The sequence below is a fragment of the Antrostomus carolinensis genome, unplaced genomic scaffold (genome assembly GCF_000700745.2).
Source record: "Antrostomus carolinensis isolate BGI_N321 unplaced genomic scaffold, ASM70074v2 scaffold7823, whole genome shotgun sequence".
In the NCBI taxonomy this organism is placed as follows: Eukaryota; Metazoa; Chordata; class Aves; order Caprimulgiformes; family Caprimulgidae; genus Antrostomus; species Antrostomus carolinensis.
This window is the reverse complement of record NW_010303096.1, coordinates 27908-50066: the sequence shown is the minus strand read 5'-3', so window position 1 is coordinate 50066 and position 22159 is coordinate 27908. Positions and strand designations below refer to the sequence as shown.

Genomic DNA, 22159 nt, shown 5'->3' with positions numbered 1-22159 from the left:
TGTTTTTCAACTTCTGTTTAAGAGTGTTTCTAGTGACTCTACAAAAGGGGGTCAAGAAAAAAAAAAAAGAAAAAAGAGGGGGGAAAAAAAAGTTCTTAGTTGTGTTGCTCTTGATGATATTAATCTCTCTCTAACATTCTAGGGGGGTCCCAGCCTCCCATGAAAAATTCTTAGGGTTCTGCAACTATACTGACATTATACATGCTCTTAAGTTGATCAGCAGGTGAATCAACATTCATACTAGCTGCATGATGGTGTACAAAATGAAAGCAAATGATTTAGCCAAACCTTTTTTTATATCCTGCATAGTTCCAGCAGACCTCTTTGGCTGCAATATAGTATCTCCTCTCATTCCCTTTGCTACGCAGGTAATGTTCAGCAATGTTGTCTGGGTTACGTTGCTCGTTGATATTCACTTTTGGGTCTGTCATGTATGGGTCATCAAAGTTCACATAATGATATTCATATTCACCACCTGATGTTTCCTCGCTGTAAGATCCTTCCATAACATATTCGTAGTCTCCATTTTCCTTGGGAAGCCCAATCGTGATCGATGGCTTAAGCTGCCGTGGGGTGAGTGTGTAATTTAGCGACTCTCCATGCCTGGCTCTGCTCAGATCCACTGTATGGTTGGCCTCACTGGGTGTCCCAGAGGTGTTAGTGCAGCATGGCACTGTCGTGTGGTTGGTCTCACCTGGAAACAATGTACGGCCAAACTCTGCCATAGAATTGGTGTTTTTTGTGGGCTTTTTACTCCTTGGGCTCAGCAAGTGGGTCATTTTTGGATATTCCTTTTTTTTCCTTCGGATCTTGATCAAAGTCCCAGATGTACTCAAAGTATCATTCTTGTTCCACTCCTTTCCTTTCAGAGTTGGGTGCATGTGGCTCCCTGTCTGTTTTTCTCCCATTAGATGTGAGAACCCTTGATATTTCTTCATATGCTTCTTATTTATGAATGCTGTACCGTTTCTGTCATGATGATTTAACTTACCACTAACAGTTTTATCTAAATTTGCCTCTAATCCCAGACTCCCTTTTGCAGACACCAAATTCCACTCCTCATTTGTCATTTTAGATGAATACTTCCCAGCCCTGGGCAATGATGCTTCTAGTAAGTTCTTCACTAGTGCAGGGCTGGAATTAGGGCTTATATTGTCTACTGTATGATCTAAAGAAAAAGTGTCTGCTTCTTTATCTTTGTATAGCTTGGGTTCAGAGAGGCTCGATGCATTAGATCCATTCCCTGCAACGAGGTCCAAAGCAAGTGTCAAGTTAACTGCATGCATGGCATTTTCCATCTTGGTTTCCTCCTCTTCCAGTTCATCATCATAATCATTTGGAAGCTGGCCAGTTGCCACCATGGCTATATTGGATGTGTTCTCTGCATGATGCACAGAATGAGGTGAGCTTGTCTTGTCAAAAAACGAGACATTTTTATTTCGTACATGATTTAGAAGGGCATTCATCTTTTGGACGGAGTAAAACTTCATGGCCAGTGAGTTTCGCCTTTTCCTTTTACTGTTAATGTTATCATTTCCTCTTCCTGTGCTTTCCTCTTGATGCTTTCCTGAAAAAAATTTACTGTCCTTTCCATCAGTTGGAAATTCTTCTGCAAAATTTATTTGTCCTTCTCCATTGCTCAGCGAGAGTTCACCTGCGGTCATGTTACTGTGATCTATTTCATAATTGCTTTGGCTTCTATTCTCAAATACCAAGTCGGTGTTTACATCACTCGTGATAGCTAAAAATAAGTCCTCTTCTGCTGTGACTGATGTGTGATTTGAATGGAATGTTTCAGCCTTGATTGGGGGAAGAGTGATATGAGCTTCTAAGGATTTCGAGATGTTTATGGATTCACTACTGTTTATAGCTGTCAGACCTGAGCCAGCTGCCACCTCAGAAGTTGAGGCATCCGTGCCTCCATACTGTTCCCAAGCCAGTGCCGTAAGGTTTTGTTTTTCTTCATCACCTGTTGCTTTCCTTGAGCTTCGGATGGAGTAAAAAGAAGCCAGGTAATCCTGATAATCCAAATCCTCCTTATCTCCTTCTTCTTCTTCTTGCACATCATCTTCAGCTGAGGTGGAAACAGCCTTTTTGTCAGTCTTGGTGTAAGAGAAATCCACAACATCAAACATGTAATCTTCCTCATAGTCACATCTAGCATCTCTGAATCTCAGCCTCATGCCATAACTCATCTCTGGGGTACCCCAGGATGCTAAAAGCCAAGTACCTGCAATTGAAACAAAAGTGTTTTTCTAATGTGCAGTTGTTAAGAGGGCAGACATTGCTTATCTTTTAAGTGGTCAAGGGAAGTTGCTGGGTTTGTTGCTACAGCACTTGCTATAGCAGAGTGCTAATCCTCATCTGACATCTCCATGAGCTCTCGTTGCAATGAAAAATAATTAATAAATGTAAATAATAGCACATATAAAGAAATATATCCAAGAGCTAGAGACCTTCTCCTCAGATTAAGCTGTACCTAGGACCTGAGTCCAAATGTAACATAAACGTGAAAGAGATAGATATGAAAAAGAAAGAAAGAAACAATATAAAGGATCCTACATTTAGATCTGGATCTAAGATTGGGACTTTCTGAAATAAAGTTTTAGTTTTGTCCTGTCTTTAGTGTCACACGCATTGCCACACAGACAGAGCATTCGGCACAGAACACATACATTCTGATGCAATGTTGACAAACATCTGACAAACAGTATTTTAAAAGCTTTTGAATGCATAAAGGATGATCTTTAACAGAATAAAGTAATCTGAATTTCCAATCTGTACACAAAACATTAAGCTGTCAATCTGAAGAATCTTAGATCAACTTAAAGATTTTAATAATTCCTCCAAAACCTAATCAGAAAGTTTAGTTCTCTATTTGAAACTAGGATCTGCAGGGAACAAAATACAATCTGTTTTCCTAAACAGCATGAAATCAAGTTCTTTGCTTTTTACAGCTTGCTTTTGGAACTAGCAGAAATAACAGAACAGATAGAATAGACAGAGTTTGAGAAAACTAGCCTTTTTATTAAAAAGGTCACATACACTTTTTTCTGTATTTATCAGAGTTTTTAAGTGACCTGCATAGCTTTCCTTATTTCCAACAGCAGCAAATTTACAAAAGAAAACATGCCCTAGATTGAAAGAACAGATCACATACCAAAATCAAGCAAAAGTACAACTTCATTACTGGGGAGGTTTCCATAAAGTCTGATGAGGTTTTAATGATTGCCTAGTCTTGTACAATAAAACATACTTAACACACAATATATTTTTAACTTATAATGTCTTGATGCTCTGTGATCACCAAAAACAAGCTTTGAGGACATAAAGAGCTCATTATTTAAATAGAGAAAAGATTAAAAAAATAGTATTTTAAATAGGATAAGGATACTTAAATTTTGTGGGATTTTAGGATAATCACTAAACAGTCTTCAATGAGGGAATAATCTCTGTCCTTTTGCAGGTAATTCTGGAAGTGTGGGCTACATGGGTTCTAGCATCACCTTTTAAAGATACAGTATTAAACCTTGTTAGACATCGAGATGTCTACTGATGGACCAGTGATCTGATTCAGCGAGGCAGACTTTACTGCTGCTAAATGACCACATGCCTAAGGTGAGGTGTGGCAGCTTTGTCCAATAATGACTAGCATAATTTGACAGTCTTGGCCCATTTTAGCTAACTCAGGATAGAGAAGTATGTGACAAAATTAGAAATCATACAGTAGAGTTGATATTGGATTGTTTAGAGTTGATAGAGTTGATATTGCATGTACTGCTAACCCAAATACTACTTGTGAAGTGAAAAAAACTCCAACAAAAACCATCAGAGGGCCTCAGCGCTAAGTCTGTGTAGCAAACAAAACTCAATACACATCAGTTGCACTGAGGAATGATTCAACATTTTCCAGCACTATGTTTATCTGAGAAGCTTTCTTTCCTATTAAAAAAATGTTTTCAAAGAGCTGTCAAACACTATGGTTTTACCACTTACCAACATTGTCCATTTCCACTGTGACCGATTCTCCACTCATTGGAAAAAGGTTCAACACATCTTCGTATTTCCCTTGATACAAAAAAGAGTGTCCAGAAAGGCGAACAGAGATGATCTCATCATGAGTGCCAACACTGGAGAAGTGCCACTGAACCACGCTATCTTGGCAAAATCCAAGGATCTCACTGCTGTCAGACACATAGCCATTTATTGCTAAAAGCAAAGCAAAATGAAAGTGGTCTCAATACTTTCAGTGTAAGACTTCTAAAACCTCCTGTTCTTTCATGTCAGTCCACTGAATTGGACTCATATTTACACCTGGAAAGAGACTGGCACAAGGCTGAAACCACAATAGCCCTGATGGACACTCCAGCTCTGTAAATAGTATCACTAAAGCAGCAGGGTGCTGCATCTAAGTAAAATAACCCTTGCCTTTGCCTCAGGGTCCAGAGTCAGTCTGGTCCCTAATATATTGCATATTTCTGTACAGTGCCACCTGGTATGGTTAGAAGTTCACTGACCCTCTAGAGAATTCCCTGATTTCACTACATCTGAGAACAAGCCATCACTGAATGCTCAGGTTCACATGAGCTTTCATAACATTCAGCTTGATATCCCACTCACTGTGCATTATGTTGGAGTTATAGAACTTGGGATCATCCCTTTTCACACTGGCAGGGTCGCTGCAGTAGTCCTTGATGTTATCCTCTAGGTACCAGCTCTTATTTTCATCAAACACAGCAAACATTGCCTGCTGCTCCCCATCTGCCTTTTTCTGAAAGACAATCAACACGGTAGTTACATTTTAGGAGCAGAGATATGTATTAAGGACTATCTTACTTACTATGTAAGCAATATAAACTTCACCAGAGTTGTGGTAACAGTGATCCAAGGGTTAAGTGAAAGGGAGTAGGGAGTCAAGATTTCAAGGTGGCAATCCTGCTACTGCAACCAACCTTTGGTGGAGTGCTGAGCAAGCCACTAGCACTGCTGATATGCAGATGGTACATGACTGGGCTCTCCATAAAAGAACCAGCCTCCTGGTTTGACCTAAGCACAAGTTTTTGACATTTTCTTTTCCTCTCAAGTGACACTCAAGTCTTTGCTAAGCAAGATTTCAACAGCTGAAAAAGAGAACTACTTTCCCAGAACTCTCTCATGCTGTTTGGGTTGCTCTGGATTCAGTGATGCCTGAGATTGTCAGACCCTGTTGAGTTGTATCTGTTACAGAAAGGGACCAGCTCAAATCTGAACGTCTTTGGAGTGTGAAGGTATAATAGCAGTGGGGAAGTTTATTATCAAGTCTAGAAATAGACTTCCAAGTCAGGCTGATCTTTTGTTGAAACACTGCTCTTGCTAAGAAAATCAGACTATAACTCCTCTACTGCTGTGGACAGTTAGAGGACTGTTTCTTCAAGTCATTTCTTCAGGACCTTATTGGTTTAATTGGTCTCTACACGATACTTCTCCAAAGGGAGCAAAACCAAATTCACTGTATATCAGATAATATTATTAGAGCAAAATCTGTCTCCAAGAGGTTGCCAAACATGTTACCTGCACACCCTTCTGTGTCAATGCTTCACTTTTACAAATCAGAAGTGGGCCAATCAATCCAGAGGCTATATCTCTCTCAATATCTACAGCACTATGATAGAGCCTTGTGATACATTGTGCATCCTGGGCAGTGGGTTGGTCTGTTTTAGCAATTTTCCATTCGTAAGTGTATGTCTTCCCTGGTTCAACTCCTCTACTCTGAGTGTCATTGCCTGAAGAAAAATAAAGGAGGAGAACAGTAACAATACAAACTTAGAGACAGATCTTTATGTAATATCAGGCTGCACCTTTTAATGAAATTGGTGCAGTTATGCCATTTCAAGCTACCTCTGAGATAACTCAAGTGCAGCATGAACTTTTGTCTGTCTCTAAAAATGACAAACAGAACAGAAAACTAAGACACCAAAAAAAAAAAAAAGCTATTTGTCTATGCTTTGGTTTCTCTATAAGGCAAGACAATAGGTCAGCACAGGCAGAGCACAGAATTGAGGTCTCTCCATCACGCCCATTCCTAGCCACAGCATCTCCTTCAAAGCAAGGAAACCCTCCACAACAGTTAGCAGTATGCAAAATGTAATTAACAAATTTCTTACCTGTGGGATCCAGAGGATAATCAGCTCCTTCTGCATTCTTTGAAAGTGTCACTCCATGGAAGTAAATGCTGTAGGGTCGACTGGCTTTATTTTTGAATACAACCTATTTTGATAGGCAAATGAAGAAAAATGAATTTAGTATTCAGCAAATCCTTGTCTGAATACATAAAGTTTCAACTACAGTAGAATTTGCCTGGTTTCAGCCTGGGAAGTGCTGGAAAGGCAAAAGGATATCTTAAAAGGATATCTTAAATATTGTCTGATAATATAAACCACAGTCTAAATGCTGCTGGTACCCTGCTGCTGGGTTTTGTATTGAATGAAGTTCAGCATCTTACATGCACAGTCTAAATGCTGCTGGTACCCTGCTGCTAGGTTTTGTAGAGCCCATTGAATGAAGTTCAGCATCTTACATCTGGAAAATCTAAAAGAACAATTGTTCTTCCAGGTACTAGGCACACACTACCTCGGGGAATATGAAGTTATTGACTGAAGTTCTTAAGAACCTTCAATATGGGAGAAAACAAATTTAAACAGATTTAAAAACAAATCTTGTCCCAGATTTCAAGACCTAAAGGGGATACAGGAGGAAAAGGTGAAATGTCCTGCCTATTCTTGATGAAACCAGAAAAAAGAAGAAACGTGTTAAACTCACTCAAGAGTCATGGCAGCAATTAAAGGTCATAATACTTTATGATGCATCATTAATTGACAACAGAAAGACAACAGGATGAGACAGCAGCACAATGCTTTGTAGTTTCATTTCATAACTCCATGAAAGAACAGTTAGCTACGAAAACTGAGTACCATTGTCTAAAACAGCTAGAAAAAATAAAGAATGAAGGGCTCATGAAGTTTGGCCTCACATCCAAATCCCCCAGGAAGTCCACCTGGGTCTAGCTTTTTCCCATTTTGGGACCAGTGTCAACATATAAATATATTTTACAAAGACTGTGAATGAAGTGTGTTTACGTTGTAAAATAAAGCACAATAATGGAAACTATAGAGGGAATGTTGAAAAATTTAAGCTAAACACTGGCACTTGTGATCATACTTTTTAATAGGGCAAATACTTATAACATTAGCTATATTTTTTGACAAAAAACCCAAATAAAACTAGTTATTTTGTATCTCTGCCCAACAGAAAATTATGCTATAGTATAAATAATCTCTGAATTTATGTTACTTACTTTGACTTTGTCATTGAGTTGAGCTCTGATAATAGGGCCCAAGATTCCAGTTTCCTTGGGACGAGGATTTTCCAGACGTTTAGTGAAGCTGGCATCAGTATATTGCCTAAAAATAGCCTTTTTATACTTTTTACCTATGAGATTTGAGAAGTTGTCCAAGTGCTGCGTTTTATAGTGTCTTAAATAACAAAGGAAAAGACACATGATCAACAAACCTAGAACAGTGACATCTATTAGAATACAGAATTAGTACTCAAGCAACTGGTAGAAACCTCACTGCTTGAAAAAAAAAAATCTAAATCCTAAAGTAACCTAATTCTCTTCAACCCAAATTCTAACTTAAATTAGGTAAGAAGAAGCTTAGAACATTATTTGTGTTTTAGTACCACATATCACCAATTAGAATCACAGCTTACATTTCATTTAATAGGGTATGCATGGTATACATGCAAGAACGAAAAACTGAAGCAGCAGCTACATCTTCAAGATAAGACAGCAGAAATCACTGTTCTCCTTTTACAAAGGTATAGCTGAGCACAGAAAAAATAAACCATTTGCTTACAGTAGGCAAAGATTCTAGGAGAGACAGGAACAGATACTCTTAATCCCAGTGAAGCATCATACAATAAGGACTGTTACACCCAGGTTTAAGATTAGAATTGTTAATGCTGACAGCAAAACTAGGATAAATACTGGGAAATAACACAGAGTAACATGATTGTCCTGGTCACTTGCATTTCAAAAAAGGTTACTGAATAGGGATAAACTCTAATTTTGAACAAGGGAAGAAAAAGTCAGAGCACTGAGGCAGTTAAGTAATGTCATGTAACTAGCAGGGAAAGACAGAAAAGTTTGCTCCATGCAGTCCAAGAGCAAATAAGAAGGGAAGCAAATCATACCAAAGAAGGAGGAATACTTAAAGAGTTATGTGAATACTATATTCTAAGGAGGTATATGAAACTATAACCCCATAAAGGGTAAGGAATTTGTCTTGTTCTGCTTAAATTCTTAAAGGTTCTTATGAACATCAGCTTGTAAAGTCACAAGTACTGTAGCAGTGGAGAATCAACAGATTGCAAATTTAACCTTACAGTGCACTGGTAGCATTGTGTACCATGACTTCATGTATGTTACAGAATTCCTTCTATTTACCTTAAGCTGAACAAAATAGCCAAATATGCTTACTTATTATGACTTTTACTACATCTACATTGGTACCATGCAAAGGTCATTTATAGAGAAGACACTTCATTGTACTGAACTTTTAAAAACTTTTATTCTCCAGAAATATTCCCTCCCTCCCTCCCTTTCCTTTCCTCTTAAAGATTGTTTATTTCAGCAGAATTCATGCTGAAAAGTAATTTTAAAAATAGGCTTGTATGCTAATTTGGGTAGTTGCTAAGTCATCTTCATATTTTGGGCTCCCTGTTAGAGGCAAAAGAAGGTGTCCGCTTTTGGGCTCCTCAGGAAAAAGTCACTCACACACTGGTAAGAGTCCAGTGGAGCATCACCATGATGACTAGGGAGCTAGAGCATGTGACATAGAAGCAAAAACTCAGTTTATTCAGTCTTGCAAAGACATGGCTAAGGGAGCATCTTATTTTTATCTTCAACTATCAAATGGGAGATTATAGAGAAAACACAATGAGACTCTTCTCACAGTTGCATTGTGAAGAGATGAGATACAATGGACAGAAGGTGCATTATGAGGTAAAGTCTGATTAGATATAAGGAAAAACTTTTTCACTGTGTGGTTGCAAAGATGCACAGAGAAGTTGAGGAGTCCCCAGCCCTGGGGACACTGAAAACTAAACTGGATAAGGCCCTGTGCAACTGGATCCAACTTTGCTGTTGGATCCCCAAAGGTCCTCTCCAACCTGAATTATTCAGTGATTTCAAGTTAACATTTCATATTATGTTGACAAAGTATTTTACCTGTCAAGGCTGTCTGGAATAGTTGGGGCATAATCCCAAGTAACTTCTTCTGCAGCAATGAAATATTCCCAGTTTTTGACCATAAGACGTTCTTTATAGGAGAGACGACTCTTCTTCACCTCTTTGTCCCCACAGTCTCTTACAGTGAGGTAACCGTGCATTCCAGCTAATTGAGAAGAAACAGTACCACAGTCATTTTCCATTCTTACGAACCCTTACCACTTCAACTGCATTTCTCTTTTCTTTAGCTAAGGCTGCCAGCAAGTGTTTGTTCATCTGATTGCCATCTTTTCACACTTGAAAAGGCTGCGTCCATGTAGACTATATACAGGCTGTGAGTCTTCCAAAGAGCCTGTATTAATAAGATGGAATACAGAAGTTCTCTCAACTAGCCCTCTTTGAAAATACCAGCTGAACGGACAGGAAGCTTTTCTTTGTTTGTTTTTTCAAAACATGTCTTCCAGCTCTTGTAAGAGACATTTCTCTCATTCTTTAAAGTAGAATTATGATCACTGCTGAGAGAGATATACCCACTTCCAAATTATGAACAGCAAATATTTTCATTGGATTGAGTGCCCTTTAGCTGCTCAGTTTCACAGGAGACGGGTGGTTCCTTACTCATTTTCTAATGGTACTTATCTGAACAGCTCACAGAGACTTAGATGCTGGCATACTGATTCCCTGTTGCTCTGTGATCTGCACACAGCAGTAAAGCTGTTGATAAGAACACCTTTTAGTTCATCGTGCACTTCTCATTCTAACAGAATGCCCTGTTCAGTGGTTTCTTAGTGAAATGACAGTCATCTGAAACACAGTAACTGTACCATTGCAAAACAGTAGAAGTCATTTGGGCCATAAAGAATAGAAGCACAACTCTACAGTTGCTCAATCAATAGATGTTTCCTTGCCTTGCAGGTGCTTTTGGACAAGCGAAGATATCAGCCACCTTCCTTCCTCACTCACTGTCATGTTTACTGTGGTTGATGCTCCTCCCACTAGGTTAACAGTAGAAACTCGGCGATGCCTTTGCTCCATGGACTGGCCATTGATATGAATGGAGAAAATTTCTGGCTTGGAACTCATTCCTATCAAATGCCAGCTAATGTTGTCATATGCACAGGCCTCTAAATCTGAAAGAGAAAGGAGAGTAGAGTTCAGAATAGAGGCAAATCATGCAAGCTCCCCATGCACGTGAGGTCTGAAGTGAATCTGCTCAAAACATAAAAAAAAATAAAATCTGACTCCTGTGGTCAGTGTTTGCAACAAGAGGAAGTTTCAGAAGCTTGTAAATAGAACAGATACCAAAACTCTGTATGTTAGTGGAAGACAGGTGTCTAAATCTTACATGCAAATGACAACCTGACTTACAATGAGTTGGGGAAGAAAGAAGAAAACCAGTAGCCTCTTTTGGACAGCTGATCTCTTTGTGAGGGATGGGAGAGAGAAAAAAAGAAAAAGGAAGGGATCCAAGCTAAAGAATGAGGTTGGATCTAGTGACAGTAACTACCCTATCCAATATTCATTTAAAAAACCCAACCTAAGACAGTCTTTTGTATTTGTTCAGTGGACTGAGCAGAGATATGAAAGTAGTCCTTTAGGAGAACAAAGCGAAAATATTAGCAACAGAATAGCCCTATTACCATCTTCCCAGTCTTCCCACTTAATTATCAAATTTATTGGTAACTGACTTTCCATTTCCAGGAAGTTCTTCACCTAGTATGTTCTATAAGCTGTAAAACCAGCAGTTCACTTAACCACATCACTTTCTCCCAATCAGTTGAGTGAAAAAAATGAGAGATTTTGTATTTTTTTAAAGTTAGTAATCCTGTTCTTTGAGTAGAACTCTTAGAAATAATCTTGTTGTTCTTATCAGCAATATGGCATGACTTCCTTCCAGCAGCACAGTTTCTCTTCTAGAATTTAGATGCCCATAGGCATGTTCTACAAAAGGCTGTATCCCATTCCTTCATATTCCTGTTCTCTTGCATAAAAAGCAAAGGTAATATTCAGTCTTCTTCAACATTCATTCCATTTCACATAAACCTGAAGAGTACCTGGCAATGCTCCATCAGTATAGCCATTAATTGTGTATTTGAGTGATGTTGATCTTTGCCAACTCTTGCTTTCATCAAACACACCAAACATCAGTACATACTCCTTGTCAAAAAGCTTCTGTGTCCCATCTTCATTTAGGCTTCCTATGAAGAAGAAATAACAAGAACTTAATTTGAAGCAGAAGTAAAGCAGTTTTCACATCAGCGTAGTGGCGTTAATGTCTATTTAACGAACTTGCTTCACCTGTTAGCATGTACTGGCTGAGCCTTACCAAAACAAGACCTTAAGAATGCTCATAAAGTGCTTTTATTTCTGAAAGTACTTTTGGATTGGATAACCATGAAATCAAAAGTCTGTAATATCCCAGAGGAGATTAGACAACATGCAATGAATTCTCTCAGACAGTTCTGGCAATGTGTTGTAGAGATCACCTTAATGAATGGGAGCACCAAACAGCTTCTGTCCACAATCAGACACTGGCCTCTCTGAGACTGTGAGGCAAGGAGAAGAATGATGGCAGAGACACCTGCAGTGTGAACAGTGCCTCTTCAAGCACTACAGTGAGGTCATAAGCTCCTTTAAAAAGCATAAAAAGGACCATTCAGCAAACAACCTTTACATATAAAAGACTTTGACAAATACTGCTGAATTGGATCAATTATAAGAAACCATCTAGTTGATTTTCTGATGCAGGTGTGATTTTTATCAAGAAGTAGAATTCATTCTGGACATGCCACACAGAACTGGTGTGATTTTACTGATTTTTTCTGTAGATTGCTCACACCAAAAACTTCCATTTGCTGCTTTCAGTATATAATCCAGGACTAAAATATATGTCCCTCTGGACTGCAGGAACTCAAAATTTTGGAGCTTGTTGATTATTCTACTCAAGAAGAGATGCTGTCAGTGGAAGCAGTTATCTTTAGTATAATCCTTTTTATTTATGAGATGCTACAAAGTCCTGTTTTCCTGCACAAAATTCTCAGATCAACAGGGGAATTTATCTGCTTGTCACACAAAGAACATTTAGTCAGTGCTTTAACTCCAAAGTCCACTTTTTATAACCTTCCCAGGTTATACCACTTAAGCTGCTCTTAATGCGTCCGACTGCAGTGGGTTGACCCCAGCCAGCAGCGAAGCACCCACACAGCCCCTTCAGTGCTTCCTTCCATAGGTGTATTATCAACACTGTTTAGCCACAAATCCAAAACATAGCACCTATGAGCTGCTCTGAAGAAACTTAAGTCCATACCAGCCAGACCAAATACACAGGCATGTTGCACACCTACCACACACGGTGCCTAGCTGAAGAAATCCTGTTCAGAAATATTAAAAATGTGAGTAGTTAGCCATTTGTCTTTGCTCTAGCTAGAAACATATGCTCAAATTGTCTTGAAGGTAGTGGTCAAACCAATCCATCTCAAACTCATATTCAACTCAAGCCCACAATATATGCATGAATTTGGAAGCCTGAGGAAGGAAAGCAAGTAATTCCAAAGCATTTGTCCAGATTAACTCCACCAATATGTCATAAAAAGCACACATACACACGAACACTGAGAAAGAAAACCCAAGAATATTAGGAAAATAACAAGTCCTAGATAATACTAAAAGTGCTAATCCTCAAAAAACTTCAGGAGGAACATAATTAATACTAGTGCCACTCCTTTGAGGTGATGTGAGTAGTTGTGTTCTGCAATTAAATGGATATCTATCAGTAAAAAGAGTGCCCTTGTACAACCCACAGTGAACCAGTTTTATGTTTACTTTCAGGAAAGCTTCAAGGTCCAAGTCCATGCAGTCTGCAGTCTATACAAAATGTTTGACTAAAACTGCAGGGAAAGAGGATCCAGCTAAATAACTCACAGAGCTTTCACTAAAAGAAGGATACATAACTTGGAAAAATTTAGGATTTAAGGGGCCAGCAAGTAGTTGAAGTAGCTTACACAGTGATATGCCGTTTCAAACTTCTCTCAAGTCACTGGCATGTACCTAGCAGTTATTTACAAGTCCTACAACACACCAGTTCAAATTATTGGAGATGGAATTAAATGACTCAAACTGCTAAAATCTCAAGTCCCTGACTGCATGCAAAGCAATTTTCAAAGACTTCTAATCTGTTCAAATTTGGCCATATTTTCACATGACTAGCAAAAGACACACTGCTCTGCAGTTTCAAACCCTTGCTACAGAAGACAGAGTGCTACAGCCTCTTGATCAGACAGCCTTTAAAAGGCCTAAATAAAACAATTATTTCCTGCCTTATTCTCTGGAATGGCTGGACCATTCTGAATGAAGCTATGAAGCTTTAAAAAATATTTAATCTAAAACAGAAAATTTAAGGTCATATATTTAGCACTTAAGCAACTGCAAATACAACCAATACAGGCAAATGTATCTATTAATAGCGCTCTCTGTCCATCCTATAATTATAGGACAGATCTGCATGAAAGCTGGCATTTAGAAACTTTAACATCTAAAAGAAAGATGTTGAAAACCATTTACTTTACACTGCATGTAAAGATGTGAAAAGGAAAATAAAATATCTTCCTTGATTACCATACAACCTTAACTTTAAGAAATGAAACTATATTACATTAGAGTGGTTTTAAAGCATTTAATTACCTTCCTTACAGATAAGCAGTGCTCCAATCAGACCAGAGTTAAAATCCATCGTCATGTTCTCATGAGAATAATATGCATAAGTAAGACAAGGAAGGTCAGCTTCTCTTGGACCAACTTCCTCTGTTACATCCCACACATATGAGTAGACTTGGCCTGGAAGTACAACATCATCTCGTTTTTCTGCAGATGATGTTCTGTCATCATACAGGGAGCCTGCAAAGAAAAGTCAGTAAAGTGGCATGAAGACAAAGAGCAATTAAAGGAATACAACTTAATATCCTCCTACAATCAATTCCAAAAGCTTGGTTTGTTTCTTGCCTATATGATACTTCAGCTTCAACGAGATAACTCATGATTCCATTCACATTGTGGTGAGTAGCATAGGATAGAGTAGCTTATTCCACCATCCTGTTTCTTACAGATTCAAGATTTCCTAGAACTGCCATCACTGCCAAAAGGTGGGGCTCTTCGTCAGTCTGACTAGGGTTTGATGGCATGAAGCTTCAGCCTCTGCTGCCTTTTCTGCACTGCATATCCAGATAGCAGGAACAGCTCATATCTATGCCTACCATATCCAACAAATCTGCAATATAATGAAGGGGAGTCAGAGAATCAAAATCCTAGGTGAAAAAGTCAAACTGAATGGCCTTTCACTAACATTGTCTGGGCCCCTCTCAATATTTCATGCAGTAGTCTACAAATAAATGAACAAAACATGGAGTTTTTATAGTATTTACCTTCTGCATTTTTGTTGTAAACTATGCCTTGGGGATGAATACTGACGGGCTTGTCAGCCATATTCTTAAGGTGAACTACTAAAGTATCTCCCACTTCAGCTCGCAGAGTTGGGCCCAGAAGTCCTGTAGTTATTCAAGATAAAGAGAGAGGAAAATGTGAGCAAAACAGGGTATTTAGTGAAATGAAGAATTGTCTTCCCACACTAGGGAACGTGAGCTCTTACAGTACAAGGTGCAAAATTAATACAAGCAGAGAATGTAATACCACTGCAATTAAGATTTACCCATAAAAAAAGCACATGGGGATTTAAAACCTGCAGTTCACAGTCAGGAATGTTATAAATTGTGTATCTGACAATTAGCACTTAATCACAGGAAAATGGTAGATTTAGGAAAAAAGTTATTTCCAAATACAGAAAATTTATCAAAAGGTTCATAGGGAATTTCTAGGAATCTTTCACATATAATTTAAACAGTTTTAGAAAGCCACACATTTTATTTCACAGTTTTTGTAGTTTAAGAGTTTAGACAAAGGCATTCAAGTACATTTCTCTGAGTAGCACTCTCAGTGCCAGAAGTCACAGAACAAAAAGTTCTTTCAATCCCAAAAGGTTATTTAAAGAAATAATCAGATCCATGTTGCAAATTTCGAGGTATTGCCCGCAAAAGGTTTCAAGAAGGGCTTATATCCCTACTCCTCACGTTGCTAAAACAAGTAATGAAGAAACGTGCCAAGACAAACTTTGGCTTGTTAGTCTCTTTCCTTGTAAACCATTTTGTAAATTTATTTCTCTGAACAGAAAGAGGCAGTTACAGAAAACACAGGAGAACAAAAAAACCTGAAAGGAATCTGATCATAGACTAGATCTTTCAGGGCAACTTATAACAATTTTGTATCACCAACCTTACATACATTTACATCAACATCTAATTTTACCCATTACTATGAAGTGCAGACAGACTATATACTCTGCAGAAGCATCAGAACACAAGTACCATGCTTATGTATGGCATAAGTATGAGAACTTGCCTCCGTCTGTTTAAACCTTCTTCAAGCAGTAACAGATGCAAAGGCAAGGGGACATTTCACACCCAAACTCATAGTTTTTCTTTTCCTTTCCACTGATTTATCAGAAACATATTTAGCCTCAGGCCTTAGGCTCCTTCCATGTGAATTTATAGTGTCACCTCTATGACTGGGCCATACAAGTCTAAATGTGTATGGGAAGTCTCATCAGATGCTGAAAATAAAGGGAACAACTTTGTACCGCACAATTAATTTGCAGATAGCACAGAGCCCCAACCTCTCTATGGCCTTTAGAAGCCCAGTGCACTGTACAGACCTCATCCTCTGTGCCTATTTGGTTTACGTGCAAAACAATGACCACAACACTACAAACTTGCTTAGCTTGTTACTGGCTTTATAACAAGGAACAAACAAAAATACTCAGAACATTTCCTTCCCGTTTACCTGCAAATATATTTGCTGGCTTTTCTTTTTTAAAATCCACTTCATATTCTCTGTAAGAAATTTTCTTAAACACAGGATCTGAATGTTCCAATCTGAAACCAAGAGTCACAAAAAAATTAAAAGGACAAAGATTCCCAGAGATGTCATTGCTGTTGAACAGATAGGTCAGAAAATGAATCCTGGAATTACATTTAATCACTTTCACATTTTGCTGAAGGCAAGACACACAGTCCAACTCTTCGTAGTGTCTTCCCCTCTCCCTCTTACTCTACTGAACCTATGATGTTCCTGAGCTAGGTCATTTCATATTAAACATTCAATTATAGCACCTAGCACAGTTTACTCCTGATTTTGCTGGTGGTTTCTATAGGTCCTTTTGATTCTGTGATGAAGATGTCTTTGTTTTGTCCATTTAAGACACAGAGGGAGATGTCTTGACCACGCTTAACCCAGAAAGTGTCTGACAAAACACAGGGACAGAAATGTGAATTTCTCTTTACTCAGCCCCATGCTTCAACCTCAAGATTCACCATAAGGATTGTACAACAGCATGAACAGCAAAGCTACTGTAGCAGCAAGGACCTTGGAGGCAAGCACAAAACTGTCCCCTGGCACCAAGTAAAGATCTCATAGCAAGTCAGAAAATTGCTTTCTGAGAAACATTGTAAGTGTCCTTAGTCTTGTTATGTAAATGATTCAGGCACCCAGCAGACCACCCAATGTTTACTTAGAAAATATTTAGGCAAGCAGAAGGAAACCAGCACACACCACTTCTGGAATGGAAATAACGATAAGAAGAGGGCTGGAGTGATAATAGCCTGTATTTAGTTTCACATTTATTGGTTGATTTCTTATAGTACATATGATGACTGGATCCAACAGTAATTCCACTTGCTTTTTTTCTAACGTCCTCTCAGGCACATTTGATAGTTGGGAGCTGATGGGCTGCTCGAGCATAGAGAGGCTGGGCACAGATAACACAGTGAGCCTGCTTCCAGAAAAGACATCCAGGGTCCATATGGGGGAGATCTCTTTTTGGTAGAGATTTCTGTAAATCCCTCTGTGACACTCTTGCAACAGAAGAGTCAGTCAGAAGCAATTAATGTTTGAATTCATTGCCCTCTCTTTAAAGCCACTGATACAATTTTGTTTCACTCTTTAAGCAGAAGGGCCCAATCCATAACCTTCATTGACAAGTGCTGCTCTAATGTGGCAAAGTTCAACAGAATATGCCCATAAGACTATGGGGTGAAAGAGGAACTTTATCAATGCTCATTGTATAATTAGAAGGAACAAAATATGCAGCTTACTAACACTTCAGAAATCTCAGACTATGCAAGCAGATCTAGTTACATAACTTTTGGGACCGGCAGCAGCGACGCTGCATGCACAGATAACAATGTTTTCACTTTGCTCTGAAGTGTCTTACAAATATCACTCGTACATGGTAGCAAATCTCTATGAAGACAAGACAACTGACACTCAGAAAAGTTAAGTGACCTTTTCTAGCCCATATGATTGGAAAATTAAGGGAACAGTTCAGGAAGAATACATTTTCTTTTCAGCCTCTCTTCAGTTATTTAGAGCCAAAAGCAGCAAAGTATCAGACTCTTACACCGCATTTAGGCATTCAGCTTGTACTGAAACCAGAGCAAGTTGCATACCCAAATGCCTTTGGGATCAAGCCATTATCCCTTCCTTAGTGAATATCTTTGTGGTGGTTTTTTTATGAGTCGAATTTCCATAAGCTGCCCAAAGTACATCACACCCATTCAGGATGTGACTTGCTCTAAATACTCATGTGAGATATCTCAATAGGCACTGTGTATCAAAAACTCCTAGGCAATCCCAGAGTATTTCAGCTGAGGTCTGAGGCAGTCCTGTGGGTCTCTACTGAATGAAAATAGTCCATCCACAATGCAATGTTTAATGAAACAGCAGTTGATATTTATATTGATGCAAGCAGTGCAGATGAGAATGAAGTTCTAACTACTAAATTCACATGCCTGGGTCAATACCTAAATGTCTTTTGGCTTCATATTCCTACATTTAAATCCTGTTTTCTTCTGTTTGGCCAGTTTGATATTATGCTTATATACTAGTTGTATTACACTTCCAAGGGAGTTTTAGAAACCATCAAAACTTGGTTTTAATTAAGTCTTGAAAAAAGAATAGTTAGAAAGTCTAAATCTGAACTGGAAATGTCATTTCCATAACAACCAGAAATGCAATGCATATTAAAAAAAAATCAAAGTAAACAAAAATAAGAAAACAAGTCATCCACCAATACAAAAAAATGCAGTAGTATCCAAATACATTCTTCAATGTAGGAGAACAAGTAATTTGTATCATTTCATGCCACTTCATGAACAAATAAAAGCTGTGTATATCAACTATAGTGAGCACAGCATAAGTATGAAGCCTAATTTAAACATAACTCTAAATTACATCCGAATTTTGTAACTGCAGCATTGCATTTGTAGTGTTTATAATCCCAAGGATAACAGTAGTAATACAAATATAATATTTTATATGCCTGATTGGCATATGCATGTAAGCTGGCCATTCTGCAATGCTATCTAATAAATAAATAGATAAAAAAATTCCTATTTTCACTGAATGAAGTATGCCAGTGCTTGATCCTACAACCTCTACTCGACAGAACTCAGGATGGACATTTCATAAAAACTTCAGAACAACTAGGAAACAACATAGCTAGTTCCAAAGTTCATTAGGCTCTGACTTAAGTGAAAGTGATAGTATCCACAGTGGAACATATTTATTCCTTCAGCAAATTCCAAAGTCTGAAAGTTTTCGAAATCTGACCAAACCATGGCTCAACTTAACATTGCTCAAAATCGATATACCTAAAATAATTACATTCAAATAAACAAAAAAATATCAACCCACACAGAAGATGATAAAAACAAGCCCTGGAACATATTTAACAAAATGCTCTGAAAACATAAAAATAACACTATCCACTATGAAATAAATAAAAACAGGCTTTTAATACTTCACTGGCTCCAGTTCAGATCATACTGCTTAAAGTCACACAAGTTCCTCTGAAGTCAACAGATCAGGCTCTAAAGTCCTCCTGGGCTCTAAAATTCCACAGGAGATAGAAGACATAAAACACTTTCCGTCACAAGACAGGACTAGTTTCATCACAGAATCACACAATGGTGGGGGTTGGAAGGGACCTCAGGAGATCATCTAGTCCAACCCCCCCTGCCAAAACAGGTTCCTTACACTAGGTTACACAGGAAAGTGTCCAGGCGGGCTTTGAACATCTCCAGAGATGGAGACTCCACAGCCTCTCTGGGCAGCCTGTCCCAGGGCTCTGGCACCCTCACAGGAAAGAGGTTTTTCCTTCCAAATCCTGGTGTTCCAGTGTTTGCCCATAGCCCCTTATCCTGTCACCGGGCACCACCAGAAAGAGCCCGGCCCCATCCATTTGGCCCCCACACTTCAGATATTTACAGACATTGATAAGATCGTTCTTATCCTGTACTTTGTTACCTGGACTTTTCCTCAGATTCCAGTTTGTAGGTCCAGCTAGTGATCTGAGCAGCTATGTAGTGCTCCCTGACCTTCACAGCTCCCACCACGTGCTTCTCTGAGTCTGGCCACCATGAACCAAGTAGGAGCAAGAGAAAAAGATGCATGCACTGGAGTGTCATGGTACAAATCCCTGTTGATGCTGCTCTGGAAGACAAGGCAGAAACTGCTGATTTTATCGCTGTTGCTGCTTCTAACTTCCCCTCAGAAATGAAATAATTGTGATGCAAGAGGGTAACAGCATTTGCTACGCTCAGGTCATTGCTCTTCACCTCCCACCCCCCCTTACTGACAGGGATCCAACAGAGATAAAAAACTGTTTAAAATACCTTTCTTCCCCTCCTCCACACCATCTTCAGTGAGAGAGAAGCACCAAGGAGAAGTAGCTTCAACCTCACCACAGGCTCTGGTTGGCTCATACCAAAAGCAGCAGGATATCAGAGGCAGAAAACAATTACTCAGATTACTTACAATTACAGGATGTTTGACTTGCATGGTTAGGAATAAGGGGGGCATATTTTCTGCCTCCCCTAAAACCAGAAACCCAGCACACAGCTGGCACTGATGGAAATTTCCCAGTTAGACGCTACATCTCCTAAAAAATCATTCTCAGTTAGAAAGCAAAATGCTGAGGGATTAGGTGTGGGGACTCAAAGTAGATGTAGAGCTAGAACTAGTTCAGATCACATCCTGGTTTTGCTAGGATAGAGTTAATTTTCTTCTCATATTCTGCACATTCATAATAAGTCATCAATAACCTTTCCAAACACGTTGTCAGCTTCAGTTTGGTTCCCACTGCACTCTCAAGTACCTCAGGTAATGGGTAACGAGCACACTTCTCTGCGGCACCTAATAGGTCAGCCTGAAGACCTGCTCATAGTCAGAATCCTTCTAATCTAGTCTTGATTAGGACCTGTTAACATTTATCTAAAAAGAAATGATTAGGAAAATACCTTTTGATAAGCTAATTACCAACGTCAACTATATAACCAAAAATGTTTCCCTGCTTTGCCAGTGCTGACAAGTTTGTTAAAACAAGATGATGTTGACTGTGTTTCCCATACACTGGGATTACTGGAAAAAGAAAAAATCCTTACCTATTTTTCTCATGGAGAGAAGATCATAACAATTTTTCCAATAATGTTTTGCTGATGTTTTAATGAAAAAAATTACCTAAAACCCCAAATCAAAATAATTCCACCACAGATAGATAGAAATAAGGACAACATTCCCTCAGACTACTTTAAAAGAAAACCTGATCAATTCTAGGTTTGATATATTGTTCAACAGCAGAATGGTCTAACTGGCAGTTTGGTTAATTCTATCCTAACTATATGGTACTATATGGCCTTAGAAGAGATAAGGAAGATGGTTGGAAAAAAATTGAAGACTAGTAGCTAAATGCTCCCTAACAAACTTCAGGATAATTTGGTGCCTAAACCCGAACCAATCGTGATCACTTGGACAGCATAAGACTACAGACATCATGGAAGTTTCAAGGCTTCAAAATGAACTTAAAACGACCTCCTATTGCACCTGCATGGAATTAATCACTTGTTTCCACGAGCTGCTTTGACACATACATGATGTACGAAACGGATTCAAAACCCAGAATTCAGCAACAATTAAGTTGGACCAGAATGTGTGCACTGATATTCAAGAGAAAATCTTAGGTAAACACAGTCCAATAGTATTTAATTACTAATGAATTATTGTTTTGATTAAAGAACTCATCATAATCCTTAGTGAACTACTTCAACAATTTTAAAATAAAAAGTTGTAATAATTAGTGGCTGGAAAGCTGCCTGGCAGAAAAGGACCTGGGGGTGTTGGTGACAGCCAGCTGAATATGAGCCAGCAGTGTGCTCAGGTGGCCAAGAAGGCCAACAGCATCCTGGCCTGCATCAGAAACAGTGTGGCCAGCAGGACCAGGGAAGTCATCCTTCCCCTGTACTCAGCTTTGGTGAGGCTGCACCTTGAATACTGTGTCCAGTTTTGGGCCCCTCAGTACAAGAAGGACATTGAGGCACTGGAGCGTGTCCAGAGAAGGGCAATAGAGCTGGTGAAGGGGCTGGAGAACAAGTCTTATGAGAAATGGCTGAGGGAACTGGGGATGTTTAGAGAAGAGGAGGCTGAGGGGACTTTATAACTGTCTACAACTACCTGAAAGGAGGGTGTAGCGAGGTGGGTGTTTGTCTCTTCTCCCAACTAGTGACAGGACAAGAGGAAATGGCCTCAAGTTGTGTCAGGGAAGGTTCAGATTGGATATTGGGAAAAAATGTCTTCACTGAAAGGGTTCTCAGGCACTGGAATGGGCTGCCCAGAGAAGTGGTTGAGTCACCATCCCTGGAGGTGTTTAAAAGACAGCTAGATGGGGTGCTTGGAGATATGGTTTAGTAATGGACAGGTACGGTTGGACTGGAAGATCTCAAAGGTCTTTTC

General features: G+C 39.0%; 1 protein-coding gene across 1 annotated transcript in view; it reads right to left on the bottom strand.

Annotated features, from left to right (window-relative positions):
• F5 (coagulation factor V) overlaps positions 1-19743 on the bottom strand; it is a 31143-nt gene extending 11400 nt beyond the window's left edge. Inside the window, 13 exon segments of the mRNA XM_029084014.1 lie at positions 289-2230; positions 3997-4209; positions 4621-4771; positions 5551-5762; positions 6144-6246; positions 7334-7511; positions 9269-9434; positions 10177-10398; positions 11323-11466; positions 13949-14161; positions 14686-14808; positions 16157-16248; positions 19685-19743. Coding sequence (XP_028939847.1) covers positions 289-2230; positions 3997-4209; positions 4621-4771; positions 5551-5762; positions 6144-6246; positions 7334-7511; positions 9269-9434; positions 10177-10398; positions 11323-11466; positions 13949-14161; positions 14686-14746 — 3605 coding nt within the window. The 5' untranslated portion in view covers positions 14747-14808; positions 16157-16248; positions 19685-19743.
• Positions 19744-22159: the final 2416 nt, after the last annotated feature.